Source organism: Cricetulus griseus, chromosome 7 (genome assembly GCF_003668045.3).
Source record: "Cricetulus griseus strain 17A/GY chromosome 7, alternate assembly CriGri-PICRH-1.0, whole genome shotgun sequence".
NCBI lineage: Eukaryota > Metazoa > Chordata > Mammalia > Rodentia > Cricetidae > Cricetulus > Cricetulus griseus.
In genome coordinates, this window is record NC_048600.1 from 121,513,118 (window position 1) to 121,537,742 (window position 24,625).

The 24,625-nt window shown below is 38.6% G+C and overlaps 1 protein-coding gene across 13 annotated transcripts in view; it reads left to right on the top strand.

Annotated features, from left to right (window-relative positions):
* Window positions 1–24,625, top strand: part of Cep112 (centrosomal protein 112) — a 375,808-nt gene that overhangs the window by 161,204 nt on the left and 189,979 nt on the right. For all 13 annotated transcript variants that reach the window (XM_027425839.2, XM_035447391.1, XM_035447385.1 and 10 more), the window contains one exon: window positions 7,449–7,631. In XM_027425839.2, the coding sequence (XP_027281640.1) occupies window positions 7,449–7,631 (183 nt within the window). The remainder of the gene's footprint in view (window positions 1–7,448; window positions 7,632–24,625) is intronic.

Sequence of the window (24,625 nt, forward strand, 5' to 3'; positions counted from 1 at the left end):
CTAAGCTTCAGGATATGAACTCTATTCCTCATCATTAAGTTGTCAAAATCAGAGATCCAAGTAGTGAGGCTCCAGGCATTGGTCATGAGGACAGGCCATGTGTTTGGGTGTGCAGACACGGGCTTTGTGAAAGGCAACACATTGTGTTGTCCTTTTATTTGTGTGTGTTGTTAAGGGATAGGGAGTAGCTGAGGTTTTCCCAGCTACATAGAAGAATGATAAAAAGAATGGGACTTAAGAGGGCAAGGGTGAAGGCAGTGACCAGAGTATGGAATATATCTGCTTTATTTTACAGATAATTCATTTAACATTCATTCCTTGGTAGTAGCCTGGCGTTGGTGGGGCACACCTTTAATCCCAGCACTCGGGAGGCAGAGGCAAGCGGATCTCTGTGAGTTCGAGGCCAGCCTGGTCTCCAGAGAGAGTGCCAGGATAGGCTCCAAAGCTGCACAGAGAAACCCTGTCTCGAAAAACCAAAAAAAAAAAAAAAAAAAAAAAAAAAGAACAGAAGTTAATGCTTTCTCATTTATTATGTCATGTTTCTAGAACAAATGCTCTGTAATGTCATTGTTCCGAAGGCTCGGGATAAGGCAGTGAAGAATTTCTTTGTGTGAAAATCAGTGTGAGTTAAGATGAGGCAATGACCATTGTTTTCACGATCCACAGAGCTGGCTCTTCTGATTGTCAGTGGAGGGATGTTTTACACAGAGCTCCTTTTAGACAGGCTGATAGTAGAGGACTCTCAGGAACTGATACTTGAATTAGTATTGAAGGAAGTGAAGGAAGATCCCGTTCCACAGCCGGTAAGGGAATTGTATTCAGGCCGTCACCAGAGCCTCCCTGAGGCTGCCACAGATTGGCTGTGGCTGGAGTGGTGTGGGCTGGGGAGGGTTGACAGGAATGAATCAGAGAGGTTAATCCTATCCAATGATACTACAGACTGTGGGGAGTTTGGATTTCATTTGGAGTATGATGAGAAGCCATGGGAACATTTGAGCAATATCTGCCTTCCACGGTTTTCAAATATTTCTGTGGCTGCCTTGGAGGAGGCAGGAGAGAAGTGCAGATAGAGATGGTAGCAGTGGTCTGGCAAGAGACCACTGTCTTAGTTAGGGTTTCTATTGCTGTGATACTGTGTCATGACCTAAAACAACGTGGGGAGGACAGGGTTTATTTCAGCTTACAGTTCCACATCACTCTTCACCAATGAAGGAAGTCAGGCCAGGAACTCAAATAGGACAGGAACCTAGAGTCCAGAGCTGATGAAGAGGCTATGGGGATGGGGTGCTTACTGGCTCTCTTCTCATGGCTTGCTCAGCCTGATTTCTGATAGAACCCAGGACCTTCCACTCAGGGGCAGCACCACCCACAGTGGGAGGGCTGGGCCCTCCCACAACAGTCACTAACAAAAAAAATGCTCCACAGGTCAATCTGGTAAGGATGTTTTCTCAATGATTATTTCTTGCCAAAGGATTCTAGCCTGAATTAACATAGAAACTAGCCAACACAAGCACCCTGGCTGGAACCATGTACGAGTGGCAGGGCAATGACAAGTAGACACACTGGGGATCTATATGACAGTAGGGTTTTTCAGCGTTTGTGGAATGAGACTTAGATGTGACTAGATTTTTCCTACTAAGCAGCTAGATGCGTGGTTGTGACAGACACTGAAATAAGGAAGTCCCAAGACTGAACCCAAGGCCATGACAACAGTTCCAGATGGGAAAGAGGTAGGCACAGCAACCGAAGAGTCTTAAAAGGAGCAGCAGTGAGATAACAGGAGAATTGAAGTACAACTGCATGAGGCTCTCAAAAGTGCTTCCTCAAGGAAGGGGAAGTGAGTAGCTTTTGTTTCAGGCCTTGCCAAGAGGGGGCATTAGGTGGAAACCAAACCTGTTGAATTTGGCAGGCAGATCTTTAGCCAGCTGGTCCAGTTCTAGTAGAATTTGAGAACACAGACTGCATAGTGTGGTTGGGGAGAGAATAGGCTCAGAGCAGCCCTTTTGAGAAATGAAAGTAGAGCAGAGAAATGAGGTGATAGGTATGGGTCTTTTAGTGTCAAGGGAAAGATTTTAAAAATGAAATAGATTCCAGACATATTTATAAGTGAGAATGATGCAAAAGAATGAAAAATTGATATGCAGAGAGCAAAGGGCACCTGTGAGAGCAACATCTTTATTTTACAAGAGAATGAGGCACCAGTGAGTGGCAAGGCCTCAGCTGGGGCATCAGCAAAGCTTCCTAGCCATTCAAACTATATACGGGTATGGAGCCCACAGTGGTCAAGTCAGTTTGGTGCTGAGAAAAGTGTTTGGTGTGTGTGTGTGTGTGTGTGTGTGTGTGTGTGGTATGTGCAGGCACATGCGTGTATGAGTCAGAAGGCAATCTCAGACGTTGTTCCTCCTTTATCCCGGGGTTTCTCACTGGCCGGAAGCTCACCTATTAGTCCTGCCTGGCTGGCCAGTGAGCATTGTAGATCCACCTGTCTCCTGTGCTTCACTTCAGCACTAGGATTACCATCGTGTGACACTGTGCTGGCTTTTGTTTCCATGCTCTATGAATGGAGCTCAGGTCCTCATGCTTGCACACACACTTCACCAACCCTGATTTCATCTCTTGTTTGTTCCTGGATCCCACATTGTTCCATTTAAAATGATGAGTAATTATGAAGCATTGCGGGTGAAGGAGGAGTTTCTAAACTTTGACCAGTCTTGATTTTCTCAATTCCATTCTGGCTTACAGACTTGGATGGTGATCCTAGTTAATATTCCTCCAACGACAGTTACATGTTTGACTGAGACAGTCCGTGCTGTATCTAGTACTGACTGTGCTTCAGAGAGACAGATGTAAAGTGAAGCTAACAGGAATGACAAGTTAAGACATGGTCCCCATCCCAAAATTGACCTCCACCTACAAAGGTGAATTCTTAACTAATTTTGCTGATCCTTCCACTTGCATTGAGCATCATTGAAACAGAAAATCATTCCTGAAATTCTACAGAAATCTAGCACAGAGAAATAATACCTGTTCTTCAGCAAGTTTTAATGGCACGGGGTAATTTTTACTGATCATTACTCCCCCCACCCCTGGCCTGCAAATATTTTGAAGGGTTCAGTGAGGAGCTAGGGGTTCAGTTGTAGATACTTGCTGCTTAGATAGCATGTGTGATGCTCTGGCTTCAATCATCAGCACTGAGGGAAAAATAGTGAAGTGTTAAGTGTGAGAGAGAAACCTTTCTCTGCTCTGCTCGGTAATCACTGTCTTGTTTCCAGCTGCTGGCTCTCAGTGCATCTTGAGCAGCAGGACCTTCAGGAGGTATTTGTCCTTGGTATTGATAATTGACTGAGACATTACTTAACTCCCTGGGAGGAATTTTTGCAATAGTTAGTCACAAAGTTATACCATACTGTCATATTTGTACTACAGTGTATTTTTACTAGTACTCCAAAGATGCCTAGAGGGTTGTTTATGTCCTGAAGGAAGGACTCCTTTAAGGAAGTAATTTTCTTATGTATAAGAGTAGCACATTTTATTTTATATAATGATTTTAAAAGATTCCAACACCTTTAGAAAGGATATAAGACCAGTCTAGGGAAAGTATGCCAGTGTTACATTAAATTTTTTCCTACTTGAGCTGAATTCTGGAGGATGCAGTAGCTTATTTTAACATTTCAATTGTGTTATTTTACATATGCAATTTACTCAGAGATATAACCAGATGATGATTCTAGGTCTATATCTCAGTAATAAAAAGATTAAGGCTGTTTGTGGGGACTTCTTTAGCCAATCTTTGTTACTGAATGTCCTGTTTCCCTTTGAATACACAAAGACCTGGGCCTCCCCCCCTCTCTTGACTTAGAATCTAACTGACCACTCAAAATCTGCCATGTGAGAGTTGTCCTATTTGACAACGTGTGCATTTCCCACAGTCTAACTTCTCGTCTTCACTAGCTCTGTTAGGCTTGGTTGCTCCACCCAAAGCATCCGGGAGTCCAAGATAAGGAAGATGTGCTGTGTCCCTGTGAGCTGTGCTTATGAGTAAAGGAGCATGCTGGAGTCTGAAGGACATCTCTTTACTGTAGCACACTTGAGGAAGGACCAGGGACTAGCAAAGCTTTGGTTTCTAACACTGTTCTACTCACGTGATGTCCTTTGTGCTTGTAAATATCATCTTCAGAATATTCCCAGAATATCTGGGCTTTTCTGTGGACTCTGCCATTCGACTAGAAAAGACAGGAGAATTTGACAGTGAAGAAACCTGAGCTGAGTCCAGAAGAGACTTATGACATCTAGAAGTTAGCCACATAGTGTGCAAGGGAGCAGACATTCCCAACCTTTGCACTTACCAGGACTCACTAGCCTGGAGGTTTATTCCTTAATAAGACTCTGGGGGGGGGGGCGCTAGAGAGATGGCTCAGAGGTTAAGAGTGCCAACTGTTCTTCCAGAGGTCCTGAGTTAAATTCCCAGCAACCACATGGTGGCTCACAACCATCCATTATGAGATCTGGTGACCTCTTCTAGTGTGCAGATATACGTAGAAGCAGAATGTTGTATACATAATAAATAAAATCTTTAAAAAAAAATAAGACTCACCAGGCAATAGGCAGAATATTAAACTAACAATTCATGAACGTTTATTTCTGTAGTTGAAATTCTATTAACTAGTTCCCCTTTTTTCAGGCCTTTTTTTTCTTAGTGAAGAAACATATTTGACCAATCCAGAATAATTGAACAGGCTCTCAGCATACTTCAGGATACCGAGGTTAGAGAGTTAGTGAAGTTGTGTGGGAGCATATTACTAGATTGTAAAAGAGTTTGGGAATGTCAGACCTGGATGGTAGCATTTCATGACAGTCTTCTCCATCCTCTGTGTCCTGAATTCTTTCCATGCTCCCTTCTGTAATGTGCCCCAGACCTTAGGTGATGTTGTCTTATTCAGGACAGTGCTCTTCAGTCATTATTCTCAGAACTTGGTGACATAAACATCTCTGCTTTAACCACTACCCTCTGCAAAAAGGCTTGTCTCTGTCCCAGGCTAAAAGCTGCAGTAGGGTATGGGTGCAAACATTTAGATGGCTGTCTGACTGTGTGTTCATTTGGTGAGACAATAGCAGTATGTTCCTTCCTTGGGCTCAGGCCCTCCTAGCCATTGGCTTTTGGCCTGGTTTATAATATCAGGTGTATATTCCTGACTATAGAACAGGCCTCATATCCAATAAATTGCAACCACACACACACACTCAGCAAACTACGTGCACAAGGCTGGCCCTCCAACTTCCCATCATGAATAGAGGAAGTGCCCGTGTGGTCCAGTCTCTTCCTAAGGAGCTAGTGACTGTAAATGGTTGCTGAAGGAAGTAATGTCATTTTCTTTAATGAAACCACTTGGGGACTAGGTGGGAAGAAGACACTGTTCAGAAGGAAAGGAGGGGACATACCAGAGAATAATGGGGTAAATGTAATCACAGCACATTGTACATGAACTGTTGTAAAATAAAGGGAGCACAAACAATTGGACATTATTAATAGTGGCCTCACTCATATTTCTTGGCATATGTCCTTTGAAGGGAAATATTCTGCAATTCCTCCATTCTAGTCCCAGGCTGTTTGGTTACTTATAAGTGTTTTGCTTTCTATGAATTTTAAGTCACACCCGTCCTCCCAATTTTAAGTTCTCAAAGACCTAAGTAGAACTTTCTATGCCTCCTTAGACTTCTCTTCATTGTAGAATGTGCTTGAATAATTTTGATTAATGTTTTAAATTTTTATTATAATGATGTTTGCTATTATAACACTGAGTAGAAATAATAATGTGTCTAAGAACTAGAGATATTGCAGTTCAATAATTCATACAGTTAGCTGCTGAAAATCTACTCTAATAATGGTCACTTTTTCATTTCTCTCTTTAGTTGGGATTAGTATTATAGTTGTGTAAATCAAGGAATGAAACGTAGATGTTTATTTTAAATAATAAAAACACTTATTTGCTACTTGGTATATGTATATGTAATTAAAAAAACACTATTTTTTCTCTTTACTGATAACATTGGAATAATATAGGGGCAGACACCCAAATTTTAAATAAATTCACTAGAATGCATCTTTGGTCTTGGATGAAAAACATGTTTTCCATATTATTTATGTATTGTAACACACTCATAAATGGGTATGTTCAAGCTTTAGCATACATTTCTTTTAAATAGTATAACACATTTATGAATGATTATCAATTTATTATTGATTTTCCAACTCTAAATATTTTAAAAGGTATGTTCTAATCTAAAGCAGACTTAATTTATGTTTTGATTCTTGATTTACAATTAGGGACTGAAAACTTAAAATTTCATAGGAAAATGACTTCTGAGATTTAGTGCTGTGTGCATTCCTGGAGAAATGACTGCTATAGCTTTAAGATAAGGTAGTCTGGTGATTCATTGCAGGAAACAAGATCGATTTGGAGCAGGCTCCTACTGTTAGCTTTTTTGAAGATGGATTCTCACGCTGAAAATAACACAACATATTCTAAATAACAGCACCCCCTTCCCGAAATCCACCAAAACTGAAGAAAAATCCAAGTGACTGTTCTTAGCAGCTGTGTGGCCTGGAGTTCACTGGGGAAGCTGGCTTCCTGCAGTCCCCTATTCATCACCTGCTTCAAAGACAGCCTGGCTGGCTATAGTTTGCAGGCCAGGTAGGGTGCCATTGTGCACAGTCTGGGAGGATTAGTATCAAAGCTGCGGCAACCAGGCCCTTGGTCTCAGGCTGCCATTCAGTCTAGCAGGGAGAGGCTAAGACTGGCCAAGGTCACAGTCTCCAGTGTGGAGTGGACTGGGAAAGGGTCCTGAGAATAGAATGCTTTTTATGAAATCATGGCGCAGGCTTGCAGCACAGCAGGTGCCCTTCTGGAAGACATAACATCTGTTTATGTTGGTATACCGTAGCTGACAGAGAGATAATAGAGCTTTGAAATTTATCATTTTATTTCAAAAAACAACTGCATATACAATAATCCAGATGCATATTTAGCGCAAATCTTTTATTGGAAAATCATAAAGGGAACTGATCGATTTAATTGCTGCTTTTTACATGTATATATTCAAGCAGAAAGCAAAGCGTACTGACTATTAACCGTTTACAACCATTTCTATCAGTAATACCCAATTCTTGGGGAGGAAATACCTAGCATTCAATGTAAATTTTTTCAGTGTTCAGACATTAATGTCAACAGATTGCAAAGGATTTCCTGAATATGAGAAGTGTCTTGAATATTAGGCATTTTAGATAAAAATGCTCCCCATCAAATGGAGGTATTTTAAGGGTGAGGAAATAATGACGCAAAAATAAAATTTTCAACTTGGACAAATTAGAGAAAAATTAAGCTGTACATGAGTTGTCATGACGACAAGGATGTTCTGTTGATGAACTGTCCTCCTCATTGTCCAATCAGATAGTAGAGCTGAAGCTGGAGCATGAACAGGAGAAGACGCACCTATTACAGCAGCATAACGCAGAGAAGGATAGCCTAGTCCGAGACCATGAACGGGAAATTGAAAACCTGGAGAAACAGCTTCGCGCTGCCAATATGGAGCACGAAAATCAAATTCAAGAGTCCAAGAAACGAGATGCACAGGTAATTATCAATAATATTTGCTAAAACGGGTGTCTATCTTTAAAAAGTCATCAGCGTTTCATGTTTTCTTCTTCTTCTTGATGCACGCTGTTTGATCATTTGCAAACCTGACATATAAATGTGATTTTTTTTTGTTTTCTTCCCCCACCCACCCCACCCCCGTTTGGAGGATGAATAAGGCTTTAACTACAGAAACCACAGGTAGCCAGATTAAAAATCCCATGGCGCGCTATAACTTGGTCCCTTTTTTATAATCTTGTCTCAGTTCCTTTCATGATTTTTTTTAAAGGTATGCCCCAACCCCTCCCCTCAGCCTTAGAAAATCCCTAAGAAATATATTAGCCTCACCCCTGGCTTTTTGTTTTAATCTCTGAAGGCAATCAAGCAGCTGCTTTAATATTTGCTTTCCTGCTATTGTTGCTTTTTCCATGAGACTCTATGTTTGATTAGCTTCCTTGGATGGTAATTGATAAAAATGACTCCAGAGAAGGGCTATTTCCCATCAGGTCTGTTGCTTTTTCCTGCACGCACACACGCATGCCTCCTAGCCTCCATCTCTGTAGTCCCTGTTGGAAGCCATTTGGCAGAATAACCCCCAGCTGTGGTAGCATTTGACTCTTCAAACTTATGGATGAAATGTGCACTGTCAGCATGGAGAATTATCTTTATAAATTTCAGATGAAAAAAATCTTAATGGGTATGTATCATTGTGGTACAATACATTCTTTAGGGTGTATATAATCAAGGGCCTTTAGTATATCCTCTTGAGCAGATTGCTGTGAAATTTTATTAAAGAAAAATTTAAGAGCAATTGACAACAATAAAAAGATAATTTTCTTTTCTAATAAAACCATATCATCTACTAGATCTAAAGACCTCTTTTGCCATTGAAACCCAAGCATGCTAACTACACCAGAGATAAGCTCTGGTTATCCTTCCTTCCACAATAATATAATTTCCAAATAGAAAACTCAATCTTCTGTTATGGTATGTGTTTAAGCAATTTTGTAATTACCTAAACATCAAAACATTCCTAATTAAAGAAGATGTTAATTTTTGAATGGCGAGCGAGTGGCGGTAAGGAAAGAATGGGACTTGGTTGTTTTTCATTTGACCTTGGTTTGTCTTTTATTTCAGAGAGAGCAATAGATGTATACTGAATGCCGATTTTCTGTCAGTAATATACATTTATGGGGAAAGGATATTTGATTGCTTATGGTTATATGCTTACTAAAAAGTGATTAATGTAGTGCGCATGGCCCCAGCATAATCATATGGTTTCTAACATTCATTATATTTTTGCTAACAATCTCATTAGAACCTTTAGAAAATATATGCTGTTATTTTAATTTTCAGTCATATGATTTTTTAAAGAATATTTTCAAATATGTTCTCCTTCATATGCAATGTTCACGTTACCATTGTCTTCCCATAAGGGACATGAGGTCTGGGTCAGTACAGGATCTGTTTGCATAGAAAAATTACATAATAGGTACAATAAAGTCCATTAGTTTGTTTAAGTGCCCACCATTTAGGTGCTATTGTGGAAAGCTGACACACTGGAGGCCAAATTTATAGGAAATCTTTGTGACTTTGCATATGCCATTTCTGCCATGTAGGGTGCGGTTCATCTGATCATAACAAAAGGGAAATTTTAGAAGTATTATGTGTAATTCAGCCACAGGAATGGTCAAATATGACTGTTCCCTGGGTTTATGCTCATCACAGTGTTAACTGTGAAGACTCTGTGGTATCTTCAGATGCTTTGGGTTAGGAGATTTCTCATATTTTGTGCCTTTCTTGGAGTGTTTTACTAATTGAGATTGCTGTCATGGGAATTGTAAGCCATGCAAACTCAGACTCAATTCATTCCTGAGCAAAATAAGAATAACTTGGTACACATTGTTACCTAGTTGTGTCTGGAGAATACAATTTTAAAGAACTTTTACTAACAACTACATTTAAAAATCTTATCATGCATACCAAAATGCTAATAATGTTTGTCTATGATGTTTCATTGAGAATATTAACTCTGTTTCCTTCAGGTAGCTCCTAAATTTTTATATTATGTCTTTTCATGATTGTGGCCTAAAAACCTAATGTATAAAACCTTTGAAGTACTGCACTTCATTCACAAATTAGAAATACACAGAATAGCTTAATGTTTATCAAAATAGAAGATTTTAAAACTCACTGTGGTATTTGATGCAGAAGAAAACCACATATATCTTAGGTATTACATTGTATAATTTTTCATTTTCAGAGAGATTTAACTTTTAGTTAACATTTGGCTCATCCGGTTTAGCCTTGGAGGCCATTTTGTAAGAAGGACTATCTGCAGTCCTTAGCTACAGAAGAGCACTGCAGTGTCTACTTTGGATACTGTGGCTTTGTTCGCTGCTCTCTTCCATCAGACCCTGATAATGAGGACAATAGTCAAAACTAAATCATTTCAGCTTCTTCCAAATATGTAGTATATTATATGCTGAAAGACAACCGTTACTGTGTGGTTACCCTTTGCAATGTGAGTCTTGCCAACTAGGACTTCCTCTGGTGAATATGATTCTAATTAGAGCAAATTAGATCTTATCCTAGTTATTCTTCTTTTTTAAGACAGTGATAGCACCCAAAATACATCAAAGGACAATTAGCCACTGCCCTTATTTATTAGCTAATTTTTCTATGTGTATGTCTCATTTTCCATACTTTTTAGCAACAGTATATGCTATTGTGTGATAATTATATTTGCTAAAATGCATATCAAATTTTGTCACTATTGTTTAACATGTTCAGCCTGGGTTTGTCTAGGATCATGTTTTAGAAAATACAACCAGGTTGGTAGAAATCAACACATAGGAATCCTTGATTTTTGTCAAATATTTTTCATTTAGCAATACTCTCTTACTGAAATTGGAGACTGATTTAATTGATTCAATCACATTTTAATATAAAGAAAGTTTATAAATATCATCTTACAAAGTTTTGTCTAGTATGGCAGTTCTATATGCAAGTCTTATTTTGCTTTTTATATTGTCACATGAGGAATTTATAATGTTGAATTGGAAGAAAAATAAAATGTAAATTTCCTTAACTTGTGGTTGTCAGTTGTCAATTCAGGATGATGAACCTTTTAGAGATTTCTTGTTCTTATCTGTGCATGGCCTGAATGAGAGGTGTATATGAATACCAAAAGACAGTTTTGTGGAGCCTTTGTGACCCACTCCAGAGTTGGTGTCACCACCTGAGAATGTCTATGTGGCCTGTTGCAGGATAAACAGAACAAGAATCAGGGAAACTGGCAGCCACTGTGAGCCCTCTTCAGGACAGCATCCTTGGAGAAAAGTTATTAGTAAAATGTTTGAAAATATGTTAAGCCTATCACTTATATGTGCACTGTGGATTTTGCATGACATTAGTGTACTGAATGTCTTTAATATCTTAAGGGGACAATCATGATTCTAATTATTCATGAACAACTTTTGAATAGTAAGTAGGTAAGTCAACTTAAGTTGGCTTTATTCAAACTGCACATTCTAAAATGTAGAATTTATAGACCTCTACTTTAAAACTTTGCTGAGAAGATATTTATACTTTCAAAAATTGTGTTTTAACAACATTGTATTTTCTATTAATTTGTGTATATGAGCACAAGTTATAAATTCCCACTTACAATTTAGATTTGTCTAGTATAATAGAGTAAGCATTACTATAACTCTTTGAAAGTTTTCAAAGGGTTAATTTAACAATATGTGTAATCCAATCATTATTGGTGCACTTATTCAACAGTCTTCAGGCTTAGGTATCATTTTCCTATCAAAAACATTTGACTTTTTGTTGCAAAGCTAATACTTTCAAAAATGGCTAAAGGCAACATTTGGTAATAACTTCGTAGTTTATGATCAAAAAATAATTAATCCATAGATGATGTTAGTCTCTACCCTTGTGAAAAGTTCTATGGTTAAAGTGAGGTTAAGCTGTGTGTGAGCTTGCTAGAAGCCACAGCAAAGAGGGAAAGATGGTGATGTATGTGATTCTGATTACAATGAGAAAGGTCATAACTTTTCTCCCTAACTCTCATTTTGGTATAAATTTATGTTATGGGACTGAATATAAAGCATGCTGACATAAAACTGATAATGTTTTCTGTATATTAAACATTTTCAAATATCAGAAGGGGAAATATTAGAATTTTTGAGCATTTTCACAAAGTATAAGTAGTATACTACATATTAATGAGCCTAAATTGCACTTTAATTTCTTGATAATATCGTTTTTCTCAAATCTGAGAACAAAGATACTTTAAGATATCTAACTCTTCAGACATTATAAATCATATGAAAGTGCATTGTGAGTAACACATCTACCAAATCCTAGTACTGTCACTTTACTGCTGGACCTGAATTCTAGGAAAATATCTCAAAGTAGCAATTTAAACATGGCTGAGTCTATAAAGAGGGTAGAAGTTAGCTAATTTCCAGATGCTTTTCTTTCTTACATTACATTCTGTTCTCTGAACTGACTGTGCAAAACTGTTAGGGAGTAAAGTCAAATGGTAATCCATTTCAGGAATAAAAGATATTTATATCTATGTTAAAATGACCAAAGTAGTATTTCATCATCAATATCTAGTGTTATTTCCATTTTCTAAAGGAGTAAAGATTTTTAGCTCTTTGGGTCACACCAAACTAATTGCTTAGAAAACCCAAACTATGTGACTCTTTATTTCCCTAACTTAATGAGGCAGCTGCTGAACTGTCACCCAGCTTGTTCTTCACCTCCTCTTCTAGTGACACAGTCACATCAGAGTAGCTGCCTGGAGCTCCAGCTGTGTACACACCACACTTTGATAGTTGTCCCTGACATGCCCAGCTATTGGTATTATAGGGAAAGTGGAGGAGAATTAAGTGTGTTTTAAGTGTTAAGAGGATTTTGATGCAGTGCACAAAGTTATTTCCAGGCATTAGAAGGCTGGTGGGAAAGACTTTTCACGTTTCACTTTTATTTGCAAAGAGAAAACAGGACTTTTAGGGAAGATAGCTGATAAAACTCATTACAACAATCTACTCTGTTTAGATATGTTGTCACCATCTAACTAACTGCCATATTTCTCTATACTTTTAAAGAGGAAGTAGAGATTTCCTAACTAAACCATCTTTTAAAAGCCTGTGGGGGAAATTCTATATTTTTCTAATACCATCCTAGATTACATAGATTTTTCCAAATAGAAGTGGTGAAAATCTCCTTTTATATTTTTCCATAGATATACTGATGAGAAGATCTCATTTTTATTTGTATCCAACAGTGGTTTCTTTTTCAGGGATATTAATAATATGTATGTGTTAGTTGTATGTTATAAAAATTAAAATGTGTAACTATTATTATGGATTTAATGAGACAGAAATATAAGTGGATGTCATATCAAGTAAAGATAAACCTTATAGTTTTAAGAGATTCCCAGATTTCCTTTTCCATTATAATTCTGAAATTGTTCACCTTATGAAGTACATCTTAATCTTCATCATGGAAAAGGGAAGTTTAAGCAAAATTACAATCTGGAACAGGTAATTTATTTTTCTAAGAATGATCCATTCCTAGAAGAATTATACAGTGTATCTGTAGTGCTATGCCTATTTTTAAATGGGTTAGTTACCATGGAAACTGCATGCTATGGTATGTGGTCCACTTTTAGATAAAGAATATTCATTTAAAGAGAAACCTTCTAAATAATGATGTATAAAGTATTCCTTTTGAATTAACAACCTTGTATCAACTAATAATGACTGCTTTAAAAAATCTTTTTTTGTTCTCATTATATTTAATGGGTTTCTTTGGAAATATTAAAATTGTTCTTCAAAAGGAGTTAATTAAATGCTGGAGATAGTTTAAATACAGAGGAGAACATGATCCCTCTGTAGTGGCAAATGAGTTCAGCAAGGAACCAGAGGTCGTTGAATATAGGTTGTTCCACCACACACACGAAGACATTATTCATAGCTGATGTCTTAAGTGTCCAATAATAATAATATAGTCAGGTTAGGTCAGCTGGAGAGGACCACATTTCAGTTATGTTAGTATATATGAGGAACTTGGGGTTCAAGGACATCACCTTGCCCAAAGTCACAGAACTAGCAAACAGGGCTCCTTATTCTTAATTCAATGTGTTTTGTTTTTCTTTTTCTTTCTATGTCAGTGGCCCTTCAAAGAAAGATTTTAGGTTTCTGGGAAGATTTGGACATGGCAAAAAATTCACAGGCTTGTACATGAAGCCTTGTCCAGAGCGGGGAGACTCTGGGGCCTTTGTCTTCCATGCTGAGATTATCTGAGTGTTTTCAGTTTGCCTTTCTTTTGGGTGACTACCATCCTCGGTGTTGCTTTGAAGTCATTGTGTCATTGTGGAATAAGGCTGTTGGTTTCCACTTGCAGTAAGCTGCAGTGGGTTTTTATCTGTGCGTGCCTAACAACACCAATACAAGGAAATGCCACTGGTTGTTTCTAGTGTAGCATTCTTGTTCCTCACCTCTGTCTCAGTGAAACCACTGAGTGTTGGCAGAAATTATCTTTCAGGAGATTTTGGATGAATATCTTCTTTCTTGATGTCTCAGAAAAGCCATTTTTGGATTTTGGGATTTTGACCCCATCAGTTCTGTAATGGACATCCCTGAGGTCTTCATTTGTATAGTTGAGGTAATTTTTCATGACAGAGAAGTTGAAGCCAGAGTGCAAGAAATGATTGGCAAAATGATGATATCATCAAATGTTCAAAGAGCTGGCAAATTGAAGCTTATTAAGCTGTCATTTGGGTTCTATTCTGGACTAATTGGAATCATGCCTGCTTGCATGATATGAATGATATTTAACAACTGCAACCTTTTTATGACAAAAAATGACAGAAATTGATGTAAAGGAGAACTTGCACTCATATTTGAAGAGGAAAGAGAGGTACTGCAGGAAAATTGTGGTCCTTCTTTCAAACTAATTTAATGTTATTTAATGTTCTTTTTTGTTATTTTTAAAGATTTTTTATTTATTAAAATTAGAAACAAGCTTGTTTTCATGTCTCTCCCAGTTCTCTCTCCTTCACCTCTTCACCTGGCCCACTCCAACCCACTATCCCAACCCCTTTCTGCTCCCCAGACAGGGTGAGGCCTTCCATGGGGGATCTTTAATGTCTGGCATAGCATTTGCAGTGGGGCCTAGACCCTCTCCCATGTGTCTAGACTGAGAGAGTATCCCTGGTAGTGATTTTTAGGCCACTAATGTAAACTATCATATCATCTGCATTATTTAATGTTCTTAAGTAGAAAATTTTTTAAATAATAGAAAATGGCCTTAAGAAACCTAAAATAGTAAAATCAGTATTAATGAGTTGAGATTTGAAAGATTTAAAAAAAATAATAAAGTCAAATTTTTAAAAGTTCACTTGTTTTAATAGTTATTCTATTTGCTGACCTTTCTAATATTTTTGGATATTTGTGTACTAAACAATTGGAAAAAGTGATAAGAAATAGGAAAATATTAGCAATTGGACTTCCAGGGTTTGAAGATATATTATTTTCCAGTTCATTTGTATTTTTCCCTTAGATTTAAAGTCAAATCAAATATATTTGTACTATTTGGATATGAAGTAGTGGTATTTCAGAGAATGGAGTTGGAGGCACTAAGAGACTGAATCTACATCTTTTTCCCTGCTTGTAGGGAAAGTTGTAGTGTAGCACCAGTCTCTAGACATATGTGCGCATCTTCAAGTAACACAGTGGTGTCCGCCTTTAATCCCAGCACTCAGGCGGCAGAGGCAGGTGGATCTCTTGGGTCAAGGGCAGCCTGGTCTACAGAGTGAGTTCCAGGACAATAAGGGCTGTTGCACAGGGAAACCCTGTCTTAAAAACAACAATAACAAAATACAATGACCCCTGAATGAAAAGGAGATTTCATTGACCAGGGGGCCAACACTTATGTCCAGGCCAAATCCCAGAACAATTGAATTTCCAGTAGAAAAATTTGAAAGTTACAAATCTTTGAAAACTTTAAAAAGAATTAGGTAATTTTTTCTTAAAGTCTTCTATTAGCAGTTGTTAATGATCTTAGTTGTTCTAGTATTTCCAATGTTGCAATTTAATATACAAAATGTATGTGTTATTAATGTCTCAAAAGCCAAATACTTGAAATGTGAATATTATGTGTACTTCTTGGGCAAATGATTTGATAGCTCCAAATATAGGCATGCTGGGATGTATAGGAAGAGAAGTGAAGGGCAAGGCTTGAAGACCTTTACTCCTAAATTCCTCAAAGATTACTGCTGAAACTGGCCCTTGATAAAAAGCCACATGTTAAAATACACATCATATTACAGTCAGCCCAACTGTTCATATATTTTAATCTTTGGGTAAGAGATGGAACACCTTTTTAGTAGCATTCAAGAAAAAATCATCATCAATACTGTGGATGCATTTTTCTTTATTTTTGAGAATTTCCATTCATATATATATTGAAATATGATCATAACTACCCTCATTTCTCCCCTCCAACTTCCAGTGTGTACCCCCAGCACATCCCCTCCCAGCATATGTGTGAGTATATATACATATATACATACACACATGAATATATACATTTACACACTAATTCCAATTAGGTCCAATTAGTCTGCCCATATGTGTGTGGGTGTATGACCATTCACTGGAACATGGGAAACCCTCAAAGATTGACTTCCCCACTGCCAGTATCTCCTCAGTAAGGGGTGGAGACTAGAGATCATGTACCCCATATATGCTGGAATTTGGGCTGTCTTGATCTTGTATAGTTCGTGTGCAGGTAACCACAGTTGTTGTGAGTTCAGGATTGCAATAGCCTTGTCCAAAAGACAGCATTGCATAGCCCTCACCACAGCCTTCAGTTCTGCCTCCTTATTCCATGATGTTCCCTGAGCCTCAGTGGTGGGGTTAGTATAGATGTCCTCTTAGAGGCTGAGCACTCAACACTTCAACTAGATATTCATCTCTCCATTGATTGCTCTTCCTGCACAAAGAAGCTGCTCTGACCAAGGTTAAGACAACCCCAGGGTCTGTGGTTATAAACATAAGTATGTCAAGCAACTTGATAATTTGACCATTTAACAAAGCCCCCAGCCATGGGCTTTTGACCAGGATTACAGTGCCAGGCATTAAATGCCATCCTGTATAGCAGGCCTCACATCTGATTGGATAGTGGTAATTATCCCATAACAGTTGTGCCACTATTATCCCAGTAGACAATCTTGCATGGCATGTTGGTATTCCAGTATGAAGGGTGCAGTGCTGGGTAAGTCCATAGATGTCTATTCTCCCCATCAACCTGCAAAGCACTGTGAAAGCTAAATTGTTCAATTCAGAAATATGAAGAGTATGTCATCTAAGAATTTTAGTCATTACCTATTCTGATTGCTCTTTGAAACCACATAAGTGTGGATTACTATTGAAAATATAAAAGCTGTAGAATTATCATTCCTCAAAGGGTAGTACCTCAAGTTTATCTCTATATAAGTTTTTTATATAAACATTAGCCTAAATTATGAATGTATAATCTTCCTTTTGCATCAACTTTCAACTTTATTAATTACCCATCTAAGACTTTGAATTTCCTGCTCTGCCAGGCCTTAGGTTTGGTGTGATAGTGAGTTTGCAGGCTGGGTGACTGAGTAGAGCCAAGTCAATTAAGATAATATTTTTTATCTAAGGCAGCGTCATAGAGATAGTAGATAAGGCAATGAGGGAGAGGGGAGAGACCCGGAGCTATGGTTTGATGTGTCACTAGATATCTACATATTGATCCCACTGAGTTATGTGGACATAAAGGACTGATGTTCAAAAGAAAGTTCTCCATCACCAGTGGAAATATATTGGGGTCATAGGCATGGATTATAATGGATCCCAGTGTGATAGAGACAGAAGTGTAGGTGGATGTGTCTTTCTGCCCACTAGTTCCCAAATAACTGAAATGGAGACAGTATTAACTGTAAATGCTCGGCCAATAGCTCAGACTTGTTACTAGCTAACTCTTACATTTAAATTAACTCATATTTCTTATCTGTGCTTTGCCATGTGGCTTGGTACCTTTTCTCAGTATGGCATGCTCATATTGTTTTGCTCTGTATCTCTGCTGGTGACTCTTCAGGCTCTGCCTTTCCTCATCCCATCATTCCCGTTTGGCTTTCCCACCTAACTTTGTCTTGTTTAGCTATTGGCCAGTCAGTTTGTTTATTAAAACAAGCATAGTGACATATATTCACACAGTGTAAAGGAATATTCCCACACAGAAGAGAATCAGGAGATATGCAGTGCTTAAAGGAAAAGTGAGAGAAATAGAAACAGAGAAAATGGTCAAGAGAGAGAAAAAAAGAACGCAGAGCAAATAATTAATAAACTGTAAATCGTGCCTGACATCCAGATTGCTGTGGGGATTTTAAATGGACACATATTTTTAAACAACCCTCTCCATGGTAGGCTATTTATTTCCAAACTTTAAACTGTAGACCTAGAACAGAAATAGACTACTGTACCAGATGAGCAACAGCCTAAGAAAACTGATGCTGCCTCCCATAATTCTGCAGTTTGACACATCTTGAGAGATTAAGGAGTCCTGTCAGGATTCAGGAAATAAGGCTTAGATGAGTGAAGCAACCTGGGCCATTAGTGACTGAGTAAACCATAGATTGCAGGTAGGGATGCTAGTGGTTTGAGGAGCATCACCAACACACCAACACACCTCTCCAGCTCCACTTGTTTTTGAAAGCAGTAAGTTTTCAGGTTCACATGACACTTTGCTCAAGTTGGTAGCAAGAGAGGCTTTACATCTCCCCTGAATATGGTGGACTGCCACAATCATCCAGCAAAGTACAAATTCAGTTCTAGCAGGAAAACAAAGCAGGCTTTTCTTGGGTGTCTCTTCAAGCCAGAGTTTGGGAAGTCAAGAGCATAAGGGAAACATCCAGCACCCACTTCCAGGTGCTGAGGTCAGCAGACCTGGGTGGAAGCCCTTCTGTGAAGAAGGGTACTCGCCAGGCAGTTGAGCGAGTGGATGAAGCATTACAAATGAGGTAATGGCTACTACCTGGTTATTTCTCTGCATCTCTAGTCAAATGATAGGGCATGCCTTCCAGAATTAGGGAATTCCTCACTGAAGTGAACATCTGAACATTGAATTGAAAGTGAGAATACAGCTATTGCAGAGGCCATGTTGTAACATCCGCTTGAAACTAATTCTTCTCATAAGCTGAAACCCATTATATTAGAAAAGGAAACTGGGTGTGTAAAAAGAGAATAAAGGGAGAAGGCAGAGGGATTTGCAGAACCATCGTCTCTAGTAGTCTGCCCCCTGGAGGTTGTCCAGAGGCTTGGGAGTTGGAGATGGGTAACAGGGAGGCCGATAGTAGGGAGACGCAGACAAGGCAGGGAGATGCTTTGAAAGAGCTTCACCCAATTTGAAGTTGTCACCAAGGCTAATCACCAGTCACCTAGAGACACAGAAGAAGAAAATAAGCCTTTCCTTGATAAAAAAAACAGCCCTCAAATTTTCCCTATCACAGAAAACTTCGGGGCAGGTGGGAGGCTCCTTGATCAACTGCTTACGGGCTAAACATTAGGTTCCTGCTCTCCTCAGATTGGAGCACATTGTTTGATTCAGCTCTCTAGCTCTTCATTCTGCTTGAGAATGCTATTCCTGTTCCTATGTCCCAGTCCCTACCCTGACACCCTGTCTGCAGAGTAGCTGCCGTGAGTGTCATTTGCGGGGCTGGCTGTCAAAGGAAAAGTTGCTTACTGTAAGGTTCGACTAGCGGTAGCCATGTGCGATCCTGGTGTTCACAAGTAGCTGGTTGTGGGACAGAGGGAAATTTCTACATCTGCTTCATAAAGATGAATATTTTCATTAAAATATGATATTGTTGTACATAGAAATATAACCATTTTCAATTACAAATGGCCTAATTTTTTCCTGTTCATTATTTAGCTTTGACAATGGGAATTGAACATATGCTATATGGTCAACCCTGTCCCATATGTTCTAGAAGGAGGTACTATGATCTCAGTCTTCATAGCTGGAAAGGCAAGCCCAAACAGTTGTTGTTCTTATATGAAAAGATAGGATTTAAACCCAAATCCCTCTGACTGTAATACCCATGAACTCTTCCTCACCTGCACCTCATCGTGGATATAAATTACAGGCATACCCATCGGTGGGAGACATTTCTGCTGCTCACTAGAGAGTTGTGGTTAACCTTCATAAATATTGTGAGGGCAGTTTTAGAGAACAAATCAAATTGACATGTCCAAACTCTTTAGATGAGGGGATGCTCGAACCCCTCCTTCCGAACATTAGTGAATCCTCACCAGCATTTCAGTGTCAGCATCACAACTCTTTCTTTCTGCAGAGGCAGTAATGTCAAATTGTAGTTGCAGCTGCAGTGTTTCCTCCTGCGCACTGCTGTCTCCTCAGAACTCTATGGCAGCCTGTGGTTGTTTAGATTGTGCTCTGGAATGCTTTTAAACATTAATTTGCTTTGACATGACTTGGTGCACAAATTAATTATTCAGGCACATATTGTTCCAAGTGCCTGAAAAGAACGAAGCTGTAGTGGAACACATCCTAACTACCACATGTGAACTGTAATGTTACAAGCAATTCGACTGTTAAAGAACAAAAGCTGGCAGCAATAGCCACTCTGAATTGAGCCAGTCCCACAAAATTAGCATAAATATGTGAAGCAATCAGAAGAGTTTGGGACTTCCTAGAGCAAAGTGTCCTTATTCTTATCTAGTTCTGAAAGAATGTGAAATAAACTATTCATTTAACCAAGTATAAAAATATGTCTGCTATGCAGTTATCATCATGTGTCATTAATCTGAAAATACTGCAGAAGCTCTGACAAATTAAAAACACAAGGATGTGTCTGCAAGGGTTTCTGTAGCCATTAAAAAGCCGCTTCACCTCTTAGGCGAGCTCTTTTATGGCAACTTCTTGCTCAGTGTACTGACATCTTCAAAGGCTTTGACATCTGTCGGCCTTTGAACTACCATTAAAAAATATTATCCCATTTCCATTCTTTTATGCCCATTTTTTTAATTATAGCCCTTCTTTCAAGTTGGGAACATGGTTGGTTTAAATGATGCTGTCCTTTCGTTTTCAGCCACCCAGCTGCGGTTTGAATAAATTGATGTAGAATCAAAGGCGGGACTTTAAAGGAAAAAGGTTTGATGGACTTGGACTCCGAACCAGATGAGGTTTTATGATGAAAAGGGTTTAATCCCAGCACAGGCATTGCTTCTATCAGCTGAGCAGTACAAAGCAATTCATATATATAGGTTCACGCGAAATGATCTATTTTTTTAACAGCACAGATCTCTTCAGGACTTGCAAATGTGGCATTAGCTAATATTCAGAGAGCTGATTCCCTTTCATCCACCAGAAGCTTATGATTATGGTACAGTTCTCGAATTGGAAATGAGAGCTGCAACACAGATTTAAAGCTGTGCTGTCTGATTTGTATTCAACATACATGTCACTGCGGGACAGGCTAGTCTGGGCCAAGCTGGTTCAATACAAGTAAAAACAGTTTCATCATCTGAGATTCTTAGTCAAAAATATCAGCAGCTAATTAAAACAGCAGTCCCATGACTATTAGTGAGGTGTTTGGCTGATTGGAATCTCTTAGATTTGACAAGAAGGATTTGGAGTCTGAGCCTCTCTGTTATTACAGTCTTCTTGCAGTGTTAATGTGTACAGGCGTATTTCAGGCTAATGAAGTAAAATCTATTAACTCAAGCTATGTTTAAAGGGAAAACAAAGTTAAAACACTTACTCTGCATTAAATAGTTCCCCTTATCTGATTATTGATCTGGAAAAGAAGTCACTTGTGAAAGCAGATTCTAACATTGTTTTTGTTCCATATACTACTGAATAATAAATAAATAGTACCTTGAGCCAAACAGCTAAGTAACTAAGTAAGTAATTTAGGATAATTATAAATGTAGAATGTAGATTCAAATGAACTTTAAAGTCAAAACTGATTATGTTTTAATGTTCTAGTGGTCACTTGGGATAATTTTTTTAAATAATTCATTAACAAATTTTCTCAAGATAATGTGTACCTATGTTGTATTAGTAATTTGCAATCTATTTTTTAGAATAAAAAGTGTTTTTTTTTTTCATTTGCTTAGAAGATTTGGTACCATGTGACGCCATATAGTTAGTAATTCTGTAGTGTTTTCCATGGTCTTAAAATAGAACTTCCATTTTTAACTATAAATTAAACTATAAACCACAGTTAGAACAAATTCTTGATGTTTAATGTTAAATTAGCAGAACAGAATCCCTTTGGGGAAAACTTGTATAAATGGCCGTCAGTGGGCTGCCACAGATTCTAGAATGCTTCATGTCTCTTTCCCCTTCTCCCTTTCGAAGAAAGGGTGGAATATAACACTTCCATGCAGATTTCACAGTGAATACATTTTTTCCTAACTCAAATTCTGCAGACACACAGTGTTCACTGGTGTAGAGTTCTCATGGTGCAACCTCGTTGCTTTGCCTTTAGCCCCTCTTTAGTGCCACGTTTTACTGCACGGCGGCTACACCTCCTTGCACTGCTTTCTTCTGAGCCTAGGTTTCCGCCACTGTCCCCACCACTAACTCTATCCTACCCACTGAAGCCTGAACCTTCTGCTTAAGCCCTACTCTCCCTGCTACTTCCTCTTTTTCATCTTTTTCATTCCTTCTTTGCCACTAGTTTCTCCATCATTCAGTGTTGGAATCCAAACCCTTCACTTTTGTCTCGTGCTCCTAGTAAGTGGTCCCCAGCATTTCATTGATCTTAAGTAACAGCTATATGCTAAAACCTCCAATTGCCCATCTCTCATTTCAAATATCTACCAACCTTTGGTGTTCTGCTTGCCCCCTCTGGCACCCACTCAGCCTCTTTTGCATCCTCTCTTAGCTTGCTCATAGACATCTTCCAGTCCACACCTCCTGTCCAGAGGTGAAGCCTTCACCCTTTCCTTCACCACATCCATATGGAAGCATGGCTGTATGCTCATACTGAAGCTGACCTTGGGGTCTTTCTTAATGTTTTGTTTTCCTTTCTTTTAATCCACTGACTTGTGTTATAGATTCAGACCCACATAAGTGTCTCATGTCCATTTACTTCTGTACATTGCCCTTGTCTAAACCTTCACATTTATCTCCAGATTTTCTTACTTTCTTGTTCTTTACTCGGTGGCAAAGTCATCTTTGTGAAGTATAAATTGCCTGTTTGTAAAATAAAGCCCAAATTTCTTAGTATGGCCCATACTATGCTGCATGACCTGACCCTGTGGTTACCTTCCCAGCACCATGCACTATTCTCTACCAAAGCAGTTGCAAGTGTTGTAGTACTTTAATGTTTGTACCTGTGTGTGTGGTAAGATGTTTGCCTATTTCCCAAATGAACTTAGAGGGAACCTTAGTAATTTTCCTTACTTCTGTTTTCCTGTGAGGACAGTGGCCTCAGCAAACACTTTCAGATGACTCTCTTAATAAAGGCAGATTCACAATCAGAAAGAGCAACAGCAACTCAGTTCAGCTTGGGTATAGGGGACACAGAGACAGCTTGCTGTGCTCCTGGAGAAGCCACAGTTCTCCTCAGGCTTAGGCTACTGTTCTTTGCTGGGTTGCAGTGTGCCGTGCTCACTATGCCAATGTCTCTGATGTAAGACAATATAAACCCATAACTGCTGGGATGATGCTGCTTACATGGTTGTATCTTCCAGGGGAGGGACTACAGCTCATCTGTGTCACATCATGGTCACCTCCTGGGGAACCTGGCCTAAGTATTGATGCTTAGTCAGTGACTGGGTGAACCCAAAGCCATAAACTAAAGCATTCTAAAGGAATTATTTTATATCTCAGCTTTGCTTCTTCATGTATTATAGTTTGTAAACCCTCTGAATTCTAAAATGTGTAGATTTTATTAAATCACCAAATAACAATGAGTTCCCCGTACTGATTACCATTTGGGTAATAAGATAAAATGAAAAAATATCCATCCAAACCATAGTTAGGTTTAGTCATTAACAGATGAAATGCAAAAAAATTATTAAGATACACTTTAATATTAAGGGTAAAAGGTTAAGGAGCCTAACTGTAAAATAATGTGTGGAGTAGAGTTTTTTAAAGGGAAGTTCTCTGAACCACGGAAAAGGAAGCAAAAGCCATTTTAAAAGGGGAGCAATTCTGTCTTCTGGCAGAGACTACTCTGTGGGCACTGTTCTTGTGATATAGTCTTCCAATCAAAGAATATACTTTTCCTCCTTTAATGTTTTCAACAAGCATAAAATTATTGTTCATCCATATAATTTCTGGCAGAGGTTGTTGTACCTATAATTAGGGACAAAAGTCCCTCAAGCTGAAGGTCACAAGGTCATGCAAGAAGCAAATTCTGCTATGGTTCCTAGATGTTAAAGTGGCACTTCTACATGGCTTTAAGTTTTTCTCAATGGTTTACATTCATATCTTTAAAATGGGGTCTGGTATGAAGTATGTCATTAATTTGCTGGTGTCCTTGTGATGATGGACATTGATGTGGTTTTGTCTTAAGGACTTTTATAGATGCATCTCTGCTGCATAAACTAAACTCAGTGTGTAGAAATAATACTCTCATACATTGAAGTGTTGCCACGGGAGGACAAATGTGGCAACTGTGTCATGGTGAACGGCTGTACCACAGAACCGCCACTTGTTCTTTTTATCCGTGTCCAATGGGTATGATGTTATAATTAGGGATAGTTATTTGGCAAAGGGAACATAGTCTGAGATCATCTTCAAGAACTCCTTTAACTCTTCTCCAGGCAATAAATTAGCTTTCATGGGGTAAAATAATAAGACGGTTGTTTGAAGCCTCGTCTGATGGCCAAAGGGAAAACATACACACATGCTTGTATGCATGCATATGTGCACTCCCCCACACACAGCCTTTCTCTGCTTTGCCTCTG